Source organism: Galeopterus variegatus, unplaced genomic scaffold (assembly GCF_000696425.1).
Source record: "Galeopterus variegatus unplaced genomic scaffold, G_variegatus-3.0.2 Scaffold338, whole genome shotgun sequence".
Taxonomy (NCBI): domain Eukaryota; kingdom Metazoa; phylum Chordata; class Mammalia; order Dermoptera; family Cynocephalidae; genus Galeopterus; species Galeopterus variegatus.
The window spans coordinates 212,153-224,550 of NW_007726449.1; the positions used below are offsets into that span (position 1 = coordinate 212,153).

The 12,398-nt window shown below is 35.4% G+C and overlaps 1 protein-coding gene across 1 annotated transcript in view; it reads right to left on the reverse strand.

Annotated features, from left to right (window-relative positions):
- Positions 1-3,086: 3,086 nt before the first annotated feature.
- FREM1 (FRAS1 related extracellular matrix 1) overlaps positions 3,087-12,398 on the reverse strand; it is a 53,846-nt gene continuing 44,534 nt past the window's right edge. The window contains exons 13-14 of the mRNA XM_008567722.1: positions 5,700-5,785; positions 3,087-3,524 (exon numbers count right to left, since the gene is read on the reverse strand). Coding sequence (XP_008565944.1) covers positions 3,325-3,524; positions 5,700-5,785 — 286 coding nt within the window. The 3' untranslated portion in view covers positions 3,087-3,324. The remainder of the gene's footprint in view (positions 3,525-5,699; positions 5,786-12,398) is intronic.

A 12,398-nucleotide genomic window follows, 5' to 3' on the forward strand; every position in this document is an offset into this window, starting at 1 on the left:
ACATGATTATAAACTCAGGAAGTTAACACCAGTTTCTTAATCAGGAGAGAAATATAACAAAAGTCAGCCTGAGCTGTTTGTAGCTGTGTGTTTCCCTCCAATTCTGAAAAAGGATAATGTAATCACTGATTTCTATTGTGACTTCCTCCCTGACAAATGCTCAAGGCCTAAAAAAACTATTAGAAATTTGAGTCTATACACTATGGTTTCATCTTTTTACTTTTCTCATTCACTACAGTATCTCCAGTATTTAGAACAATGCCAGGTGCAGAGTTGGTGCTCGATATTTGATATTTGTTGAATGAATTGTGGATGAATGCTTGGACACATAGAACCCACATGACTAAAGGCCGGTCTACAACAGCAAAGGTAAGAGACATGTTGAGTTTTCTCTCCCATCCCTTCTTATAATAGGTAGAATCATTAAAATCTAAAACCCATTAAGTCCTCAGGAAAAACGAAAAACATTAAAAACTAAAGCAACAGTGTCTCAGAACTAGAAATATGTTTTTTTATTTTGATACAATACCAGATACAGTACATTTAATATGCTGCTTTTTTGCAGAAATTAATCAGCACCAGTTTATGGTTTAAATTACACAGAACCATGGTGTTAATTAAAATATGTGCATATCTTTTTGGCTGTATTAAAAACAAAAAAAAATAGAAATGCACATAAATGTCACCTGGTTCATTTTCACTACTCCTTGGAAGGAGATGAAATGATTACCATATATATGTTTTATAAATTTATTTTTAGCAAATGTATGGTGTATGTTTGTTAAAGGCTGAAAATCAAAAGATTCTTAGAAATGCACATAAATGTCACCTGGTTCATTTTCACTACTCCTTGGAAGGAGATGAAATGATTACCATATATATGTTTTTTAAATTTATTTTTAGCAAATGTATGGTGTATGTTTGTTAAAGGCTGAAAATCAAAAGATTCTGAAAAGCTACACATTATTGAGCTGGACTGATGCCCTTGGATAAAGTGGGACTTTTCCTGAGTCAGTATTCAAGTTTGGAAAGAAGAGCTGGTGACATTCCGGTCCTTATTCCTGATGCTCTCCTTCGTAGCTACTACCAGTCCCCATCCCTTCCTACTCAATCCTTTTCTCCTCTCTTCTTTCTCTCCTATAACCTCCCATTTCCCATTCTATCCATTACTCCATTTCCTTCCTTCCCACTCCCACCAGAACCTGAAGGGCAGAAGTGAGCAATCAACAGAGAGAGAAACTTGACAATCGTTGACTTCTCTTTCCCCCCCGAGTCAAAGCCCAATCATGAGAGAGGAATGAAGGTCATGGTGAATATTGCCCAGCACCCAAACTTGCCTGAATTTCTAGTTGTGTCTTCTTTCAGTGACTTGGCTTTTCCAACTTGATTAATGCTTTCATGATCAGAAATATTTTTGAAATACTCTTCTAGTATTTCTAGTTGTATAAAAATCAAAACACTTTCCCTTTATGCTAACATTTGCAATGACACTTAGGTATCATTTTTATTGGAGAAATGTGTAATAAATCTACCATGCTGACAAAGTTCTAAGTAGTTGACATCAGTCTAGATTTCCAGTTTCAAACAGTTTATATATTTTTAGAGTTCCAGTAGGGAAGGTCCCTTGAATTCTTCATTCCTTGAACTTTTATTTTCCCTCCTAGGACTTAACCCTTTAGATAAACAACTCTTCTGTTTCACAAATTCCTCCCTTCCACACTGCAGAAGCCAGTGGATCAGAAGGAAATCTGACTGGGGCTGGTATGATGATTGTGGCACCTTTTACCTAACCCCAGAGACTGCTTGTGTCCCACAGAAGACCTATACATCATACCAATCCTGAGCCTACCCATGACAACTAAGGCAAGGTACCCCCTGACTCTACCATTACATTTAGATTTAAGTAAGAGGTAGCATGTCTGTGTCTTATTCCAACCTCTCTTTGTAAATTTTTCTATTAATTAAAATTTTGATAAATGAGAAGAAATAAAATGATCCTGTCATGTTTTTATATCCAGAAACTGGACGCTTTCTTCAAGCACTTTTAGTATCTACAACACTAAAGATATTATTACAATAAAACCTGCACCAAGGCTCTAGTCTACTTGATAACCTGATTTTGATTCTGAAGTTACATTGGTGCTCATATAGCAAGTTACATTTGGCACAACCATATTTTTCAGTGATTATGAAAATAGGAAAATTTTGAATAAATGTTTTAGAAATAAAGTTCTAATTTCCTGTAATTAAACCTTGATTTCAGAAAGGAGTTCTGTAAGGCTACGACATGCTTCATTATTATAAAAATGTTTCACTCAGCTGAGATTATAAATTAATAAGATACCTTCCCATTAGAGAATCTAGTTAAGATGGATTTCTGCAAATATTAATGACTTAAGAGATCAAATTGCATTAAAATTCTTTCCGAGAACATAGGCTTTCAAGGGCTCTGTTTTCAGTATTACTTTTCTTTGTTCATCACCATAGTTCATGGGGACACTAGTGAGGAAGCAGTATTTTTCTCCCATATGTCAACCATCATTCCTATATACTCTTTACTCCAAATGTCCTTGAGAAATGCTAGTCAGTACAATAAACACAGATAAAGAGATGATGTTACTTCAAATTTCTCATGACTCTGTAAGACTGGGGAAACCCAATCATTAGCTTTGGCATGATACAATGCCAACATTCATACTGGAGAAAGAGATGTGTTTCATGAGTAGTGATGTGCAGGTAGCCCCCTGAATTCTTACTTCAACTATGGCTTTACGGAGAGCCTCCATCTGCAAGATTCTTCCATCTAAAGCCTACTTTTCTCACCACAGAGAATTCTGCTTTTCATCTACAGCCTCTAATCTCGGGTTTCACAATCAAAGGACTCCAAAGGGACAAACCAATCCTTTGCAATTCAACCTTGGTTTAGATGAACCCATAGGGCTGGCTTCATTCAGACTGACATCGTAGGAGCTCCTACAGCATATATTTCAGAATGGACTCATTTGAGGTAATGGGACAAAAAAAATCCAAGGCCTGAGATTCAAAGTGGGGTGAGGGTGGGGGTCTACTGGAATAAGCTAAGCAAATCTTACACTTTATTTATTTTGAAAGGTATTGCGATACAAAAATTTTATCTCATTTTGTAAAAAACATTCATTTACCAATCTTCCTGGAACTATTAATCTAAATTCCATTCTTGCTAGATAGAATTACAAAGATGTACCCAGTCAGTCATGACAGTTTGTTTTCTATAGAGCAGTATTCACAAATCCTGCAAATAAATAGGTGAGAAATGCCGCTGGGCACCTGTAGGGCGAGTTACACTTAGAGCTTCCTGGAGCACACATAATTGTGAGGTCTGCCCTTTCTACAGTCCTTGGTTTGCCATTTCCCTTGTCTTTGAACCAAAACACAGTTTCTTCCAGGCCTTGAGCGTTGAGGGGGCCCTTTCCTCCCGTTGGCGAAGGTGACAGGTTCACCACCGATCCACTCCCAGTGGCCAGCTCGCACTTGGTCATTCAAACCTAATGTGAACCAAAAGAACGTACCAAGCAATTTTATTACATTTATACTTAGATATCATATCCAGTCTCTTGTTCAATGCTCAGTTATCACATGCAAACAGGGGACCAGGCTCTAAAACAAAGAAGAGGAACTGAGAATATTGTAAGACACAATTAAGAGCATAAATCCAAATTCTAGCTTTGCCTCTTGCTAGTTGGGCATATTTGGGCAAGTTACCTAACCTCTCTGAGGTTTTAGTTTCTTCATCTAAGGAATGGGCATAAACATAGTACATCTAGGGCTGTTTTGAGGATTAAATAAGATAATGCAAAGTTCTTGGCATATAAGCATTAATAAGTAGCAGCTATTATTATTCATATCCTCCTACATGCAGAACTCCTACCTCAGGGAAATATATTCTCTCCTCTATTCTTCTTCCTCATTATTTAAATGTCTTGGTTTTCATATTTGAAAGTAGCTTACTATATATTATTTTCAGTCTGGAGCTTAAGATGTTTCAATCTCCTGCAATTCCAGTAAAAAACAGCTTTTCTCTATTTGCATCTCCACTCCCACTGGCAATTTTTGCAAATTACACTTTAATGTTGTAGAGCTTCTGCTATATTTTTTAAAGAAGTACTCCTCTCCTCACTGTCTTTTATAATAGAAATAAAAAAAGAATAAAATGAGAAAGGAACCCCTGCCAAAGCATGATCTGACATCTCCCAACTCAAATTTGATCATGAAAAATAATCCTAGTTTCATAGATTATTAACTTCTCCCAGCTGATTCTCAGTCAATATTTTTGGGAGGAATCAAAAGAAATACTTTTTGGTTGAGAATATCCTACCTTCTTGTAGATTGTTCCTTGAATTATTGATCAAATGATATTATGCATAAATACTTTGTAAGGACAGAGCCTTAAAATCAGCCATTGTGAATGTAGAGAAAACTTATCCTCAAGCTTGAACTCTTAATATTCTCAGATCATTTCAGAATTTAGAGATCCTCTGAATATTACACAAATTTTGAGAAGCCAAGACCAGGTTTACTATAGTTCCCCCAAATACAATGCCTCAAAGGAGAAGTAGTGAGGATACTGACTTTGATGTGCTTTGAGAATTCCATTTTTAACATAGCTTGAAAAGATTTGTTATTATTTTTAAAATTATAGAAAATATTAAAACATCAGAAATCAAGGAATAAAATCAAGATCACTTATAATTCTCAACTGGAGGTTAATTGTGTCTATTTCTTTTACATATATACTTGTATTTATGAATATGAATTTCTTTTTATTTTAAATTATTTATTCTTCATATGGCTGTGGATTCTGGTTTTTTTACTTAGCACCTTGCCACAAAATAATACATTATATATTTTATTCCCAATATAATGTGCATCCAACATATATTTGTTGAATAAATTAATAAACATGAGGCATTTTGACTTAGCACCTTGCCACAAAATAATACATTATATATTTTATACCCAATATAATGTGCATCCAACATATATTTGTTGAATAAATTAATAAACATGAGGCATTTTGTCATGTCTTTAATATTTAGTGCCTTACAAACATTAAATATTAAATATTCCTTCATATGGCTATACTGTAATTTATTTAACCATTCCTATTTAAAGCTATTTCTAATTTTTCATTTTTAGAAATACCATTGTGTTGAATTCTCTCAGCTATCAATCTGACCACATCCCCAGTTATTTATTTCGGATAGATGTCTAAAGATGAAAGTATTGTGTCAAAGGTTTAAGACGGCTTTTAAAAGACACATGGCTAGGGCCGGCCCAGTGGCGCACTGGATAAGTGCACCGCTTGGGAAGCGCGGCGGCGCTCCCACCCGAGGGTTTGGATCCCACATACAGACCGGTTCCCGCTCACTGGCTGAGCGAGGCGCGGGAGCAACACCGAGGGTTGCAATCCCGTTGCCGGTCCCCGGTCCGGTACGGGGGCAACACTGAGGGTTGCGATCCATTGCCGGACACGGAAAAAAGACAAAAGACAAAAAAAAATAAAATAAAATAAAATAAAAATAAAAGACACATGGCTAGACCAACTATCTAACCATCCTGTTATTGTATCCACAATCATTTGGTCCATGGAAGGGAGCAGCGGGGGTGGCCAATTCTCTTCACGCTGGTGCCTCCTTTCCCCATGCAGCACAGATACTTGCCTATCCAAAAGGGCTTTCTTCCACTGAGATCCCAGAGCCACTGTAGGTGCTGCCTGGAGAATACAGTCACCAGGCTGCCCAGGTGCCTACACACAAATAAATGAGAGCATCAGCCACAAGGAGTTAACATTTCTGCTGATATGAAATGCATAACAGAAATAAAAATACGTTTAACATACAATAAAAGGGGGGTATTTAGTGCAGAAAGAACTTTCCAAAATTTTAATATTCTATTTTTACTTTAATGAGTATCAGCAGGGTGGGGGAAGGCGACAGCAAGGGAAGTGATCTTCTATTACCACATCTGGGCTTTAAGGCACAGTTCAGCAGGGTTCGAACATCTTTTTTGAAAGTCAGCAACTGCCTACTAATAAAGATTAATTACTCGACGCCAAAATATTACTCCTCTCATAAGAAGTTTATTTCTAACTGGTTTAAATTTGGCAATTATCCAGTTAATTTGACCAATAAGGTTACTATTCAGATAAAATTACTTGAGGTCTAAATTTTGAAGTTGGTGTGTTTAGTCAAATAAACCAAGAAGTATGACCTTTTTATTATACTCAGTGAGATGAGCATAGCCTCACTGTCACTTCTTTATATATTGTGTAGAAGTTAATGCACCTGTTCTTACAAACATATATGGAAACATTCCCACAAAATAGAATTCTATATGAATTATTTTTGCAGCTTGCTGAATTTTTCTTATAAGCAATATTTGATTCCCCAGAAGTGCTTACTGAAAGTTATTTTAAAATGCTTTAAAGTAGGGCTGGCTCAGTTGGTTACAGCATGGTGCTGATAACACCAAGGTCCAGGGTTAGATCCTTGCACCAGCAAGCTGCCAAAATAAATAAATAAAAATATATACTTTAATTGAAAAGCCAATAGATTCTTATTTTCTCCTTTCTTCTTCTTTAAAAAAAGAGAAGGTTTTGCCAAAAATCAGTTGCATTTATATACTCAAATAATGAACTAACAGAAAGAGAAATAAAGCCCATTTACAATTGTAATGGAAAAAAATAAAATATCTAGGGATCAATTTAACCAAGGAGGTAGAAGACCTCTGCAATGAGAACTACAAACCACTTCTGAAAGAAATTAAAGAAGACACAAAAAGATGGAAAGATATTCCATACTCTTGGATTGGAAAAATTAACATGTGAAAATGTCTATACTACCTAAAGCGATCTACAGATTCAATGCAACCCCCATCAAAATACCAATGACATTCTTCACAGAAATGGAAAAAACAATCTTACCTTTCATATGGAACAACAAAAGACCCTGAATAGCCAAAGCAATCCTGAGCAAAAAAAATAAAGCCAGAGGCATAACTCTACCTGACTTCAAATTATACTACAAAGCTATTGTAACCAAAACAGCATGGTACGGGTATAAAAATAGACATTCAGACAAGTGGAGTAGAATTGAGAACACAGAAATCACTCTTCAGGCTCACAGCCATCTGATATTGGACAAAGGCAACAAAAATCTACATTGGGGCAAAGACTGCTTCTTCAACAAGAGGTGCTAGGAAAACTTGATATCCATATGCAGAAGAATGAAACTAAACATGCATCTCTCACCATACACTAAAATCAATTCAAAATGGATTAAAGACTTAAGTATAAGACCCGAAACTGTAAAATTACTAGGGAAAAATATAAGTGAAACACTTCAGCAACTAGGTCTGGGCACAGGCTTTATGAACATGAGCCCAAAAGCACAAGCAGCAAAAGAAAATATAAACAAATGGGACTATATCAAACTAAAAAGCTTCTGCACAACAAAGGAAACAATCAACAGAGTAAAATGACAACCTATAGAGTGGGAGAAAATTTTTGTTAACTGTGCATCTGACAAGGGATTAATAACCAGAATATACATAGAATTCAAGCAATTATACAGTAAAAAAAACAAATCACCCAATTTAAAAATGGGCAAAGGAGCTGAATAGACATTTTTCAAAAGAAGACATACAAATGGCCAACAGGTACATGAAAAAATGCTCAACATCACTAGTCATCAGGGAAATGCAAATTAAAACTACATTGAGATACCAACTCACTGCAGTTTGATTGGCTACAGTCAAAAAGACGGTGAATAACAAATGCTGGTGAGGGTATGGAGAGAAGGGAACACTCCTACACTGTTGGTAGGACTGTAAATTAGTACAACTGCTATGGAAAACAGTATGGAGGTTTCTCAAAAAACTACATCTTCCATATGATCCAACAGTCCCACTTCTGGGTATATACCCAGAGGAAGGAAATCATCATGTCAAAGGAAACCTACACCCCCATGTTCATTGCAGCTCTATTTACAATAGCCAAGCCATGAAACCAACCTAAATGTTCATCAATGGATGACTGGATAAGGAAACTGTGGTATATAAACACCATGGAATACTACTCTGCCATAAAAAAGAATGAAATACTCCCATTTGCAACAACATGGATGAGCCTGAAGAAACTTATGTTGAGTGAAATAAGCAAAGCACAGAGGGATAAATACCTTATGTACTCACTCATATGTGGGAACTAAGAGAGAAAGAAGGAAGGAAAGAAAGACCACAGTAGTGCACTCATCTCGTAGAGGGAGAGAACATTCCTTGGGCTACAAAATGGAGAGAAAGGGGAAGGTGGAGGCAGAGGGAGGTGGGGAAAATTGGGTGGGGGACACGAGGTACAAAAGCAATTTCTGGTAATGGGTATGCAGCCAGTTTGAATCTGGCCCTCACATCATGCCACAAGGGGTGACAATCAGCTTTGTATCTCATGAATATTCATAAATAAATAAATAAATAAATAAGAGAAGGTTTTAAATAAGAAATAAATACACAATGTATACATCTATCATACATCACATTGTACCCCATACATATATAAGGGTACCAAACTATGCTATCTACCCTAAGTGAATCATTGTGCAGCATGTGCATGTATTGAAACAAAACACTGTACCTCACAAATAAGTACAAGTAAATAATAAAATAAAATATTTTTAAGAATAAACTTTAAAAAATAAAAACAATTTTAAAGAAATAATTTTTTAAAATTTTTAATCAAAGAAGAAAAAAAAAATCACCATGATCTTCTTGCCTGGTTAATAGCCATTGATATGAAAAAAGAAAGTAGGAAACAAAATTATCAATACTTGTATAAGATTCAACAATGGTTGAATTTAGTTTTATTCATTTTGCCTATGTCTTTCCAAAATTCAGATCCGTTTCTCTGCTTTTCCAGATCATGTATGACAAACGTAATTTATCTGTTTCTTAATGATTTTCCCCACTAATACCAGTTCTTTGCTGCTCTATAGTGCAATCGTGACTTCTATGTCTCCTGAGATAGGTAAGGCTCTTTGCACCTCCACTGAATGGCCTCAGGCTGCTGGACATGGGTTTTGTGACTTGGTTCTGACCTCATTATTTACTATCAGCTTCTGTCTGACAGTTACAGCAGGTATGAGGGGCGTCTTCTCTCCTCTCTTCCCCTCCACATCCAATATAAAGTCATTTTAACATGCTGTGGGCTTAGAACACAGAAGATCAAAGTTGTGCTAAATGTAGGCCAAGGGAGGGTTTGAGTGGCTGTCAGTCAATATGGCGTATTGGACAGAGCACAGGAGATCAGGGTACCACTTCCTGCTCTGCCCTTTAATTTCCTTACGGAATTCCCTAATTCCCTTTCTAAAGTAATTCCCTCACTGAAGTTCCCTAACTTCACAGCCTCAACTTCATCATTAGGACATAAGGAGTTTTATTCAAGGATATTTAACAACTCCCCTAGCTTAATGATTCTTAAAACTATCGTTAAAACAGACTTCATAAAATCCATTTTAGTTGCTCAAGTACAATTTTGGTTTTCTTTTTGACTCTCCAAAAAGCAAGAAGTTCCCCCCAAAAAACGAGACAGGAAAATAGGTGTGTTTTAGATAGCTAAAGTGTTAGAGCATAGTTATTCACAAAAGATGTATTTAGGTATTTATATGTTGATAACTTTATAAAAATACCATTTGTTTTTCTTTCACGGTCATATATATAAATATGGTAGATATTATTTGTACAAATATATGTATACATGGATATAAAAATAAAATACATAGGCACACAAACAAATAAGAATTTTTTGATAGTTCTGAAAATTGAAGGCATTTGAAATATAAAATTAAAAACAAAACCCTTAATTTTTCTGGTTTTAGAAATAAACATCTGCTTCTTTGAAAGTTTTTGGTTAAGTGTAGGTTTATTTCAGGGTAACTCTAAGGATAGGACAGCAGGGGTTCTAGACACACCTGTGGGAAAACGAAATGGTTTCATAGATAATGATCTATAATAATAGAATTACCCAACGTACAATGGCTGCCTTAGGAAATGAGTAGATGAGATTACAATATGTAAATTCAAAAAAATGCCTAATTTAAGAGTCTGGCTCCTTTGAGTTAGAAAAATAATAAAACACCAATGCAGAGGAAAGAAGATTGGAGATAAAGATTGACTTGAGTTGGCAATCTGATTAGGGACGAGGGATAAAGTAAAATTTGCTGTTTTTACTGAAACATGGGTGTTATAAACGACCCTCTATAAAGGGCGAAGGACCTTCAGGTACATATACCAGTGAGGGAGTCCAAGGAAACATAGTCCAGAATTGAATAATGGTCCCTACCAAACCAAAAACCGTACTACAAGCTTACTAATTCTAGTTTTAGAATTTAAAACCATCTTCTAAAACACCTAAAGAGAAGGCAAATCTCCAGGTTATACAATATTAAACTGTGAATTTTACATCACAGAAGGAATTGACAATTCCAAGAAGAACGCCCATTTTCAAGCCAATTGGGTTGGAAAAGAAAGAAGAGAAAATGAAACAGAAAAGTAATGAATGAAGGCAGGGAGGCCCAAAGGATGAGAAAATATGCCATGCCCAGTGGGTAGTCAAGGGCTTGAGATTCAGAGAAAAGTCATACTGAGGAGGCGGCCTGGCCACCTAAACCTGTTCTGCCCAGAATGACTGATCCAAAGGAATATGGCAATCTTTTATTTTTCTTTTAATTTGCTTTTAAAATGCCTGTAACTAGTACAACTGTAAGCATTCTTCTTGTTCTTCTGAAATAAAATGTATATTGAGGTATCATGCAAATGCAATCAGATAAAACATTCATATCCATTCTTTCAATTAAAATTTTTAAATTAGAAGCTTTTTATCATATTTTTAAATCTCTCACCATACATATTTTTTTTAATCTCCCTTACACACTCTGAAATACCATGATATCCCATAGATGTTTTAATTTCTGGACCAATACAGTGAATAGATAATACGGAATTTAAAAGAATTTATATTACTGACAATTAGTTGCTTTCTAGAATCCCTTACACACTCTGAAATACCATGATATCCCATAGATGTTTTAATTTCTGGACCAATATAGTGAATAGATAATACGGAATTTAAAAGAATTTATATTACTGACAATTAGTTGCTTTCTAGAATATGGTGGAAAAGCTCTAGTTGTCCCTAAAAATGTTCTCTTGTTCTAAAAGCTTTCTCAGTTTTACATCTAAAAAGAAGATACAGTTTTACAGCTTAAAACAATTCCCTAAAACCAGTTTATCAAAATAACTTCAAAATAATTTGAGCAAAATAGTTCTGAACCTGCTTATAATATCAAGTTTGATCTGTTAGCTACGATCAGTAATCCCCTTGCATTAACAGGGGAGGTGGAAAATTTTCAGGTATTACAATAGATTTTATAATGGTTTATTCCAGAATAAAATGTCTTTCTACTCCTAGTATTTCTAAATGCCATCTATGTTCTTATATGTGCAATCAACAAATATTGCTTGCAACTCATATTATCTCATTTAGGCCTAGAGAATTTCTTAATTGGACCTATAGTAAGACACCAACTTGATAAAAACTAAATTCTGTAATTTAAATTCAGCAATTTTTTTTTTTTTTTTTTTTTTTTTTTTTTTTTTTTTCGCCGCCGCGCTTCCCAAGCGGCGCACTTATCCAGTGCGCCACCGGGCCGGCCCCAAAATTCAGCAATTTTTACACTCTCAATAGAGCTCTGTGGGAAGGAGATGTGGAAAGGAATTGGGACAGTATGACAACCTTACTGATATAAAATGTAGCACTTAGGACTTGCCATGTAGGACAGTTGGATCTGGAGAGTTATGGTATCTATTTCCCTGAAGCTTAGTGATGAATAAGGAATAATTTAGTTATTGGGTTGCAGGGAATATTAAGTCCTATCTCTTTCATTAACTTGCTTGTATGACCATAAGTAAGTGATTTTCCCTCCTTGAACCTTTTTTAAATAAATCTGTAAACTGTAGATAATAATAGAAGTGATGGGAGGATCAAATAAATTAATACATGTGAAGAAATTCTGTAAACTATAAAGCATAATATAAAAGTAAGGTGTTATTAGCAAGGAAGCATATAGAACTAGGTTAGGCTATTGTAAAAGGGTCATGCATGGGTGAAGGTGCTTAAAACCAAGTTGCAGATGAAATCTTAGGTCAAGTGCATGAGGAAGTAGCTAGGCTTTAAATTAATTTGAGCCTTAACCTTATTACTGGGATAATTGAATTGCACGATATTAATAGATATGTGAAGAGTCTCTGTAACTAGTCTTGCTACTTACGATGTTTTTTTTTTTTTTTTTTTTTTTCGTGTCCGGCAACGG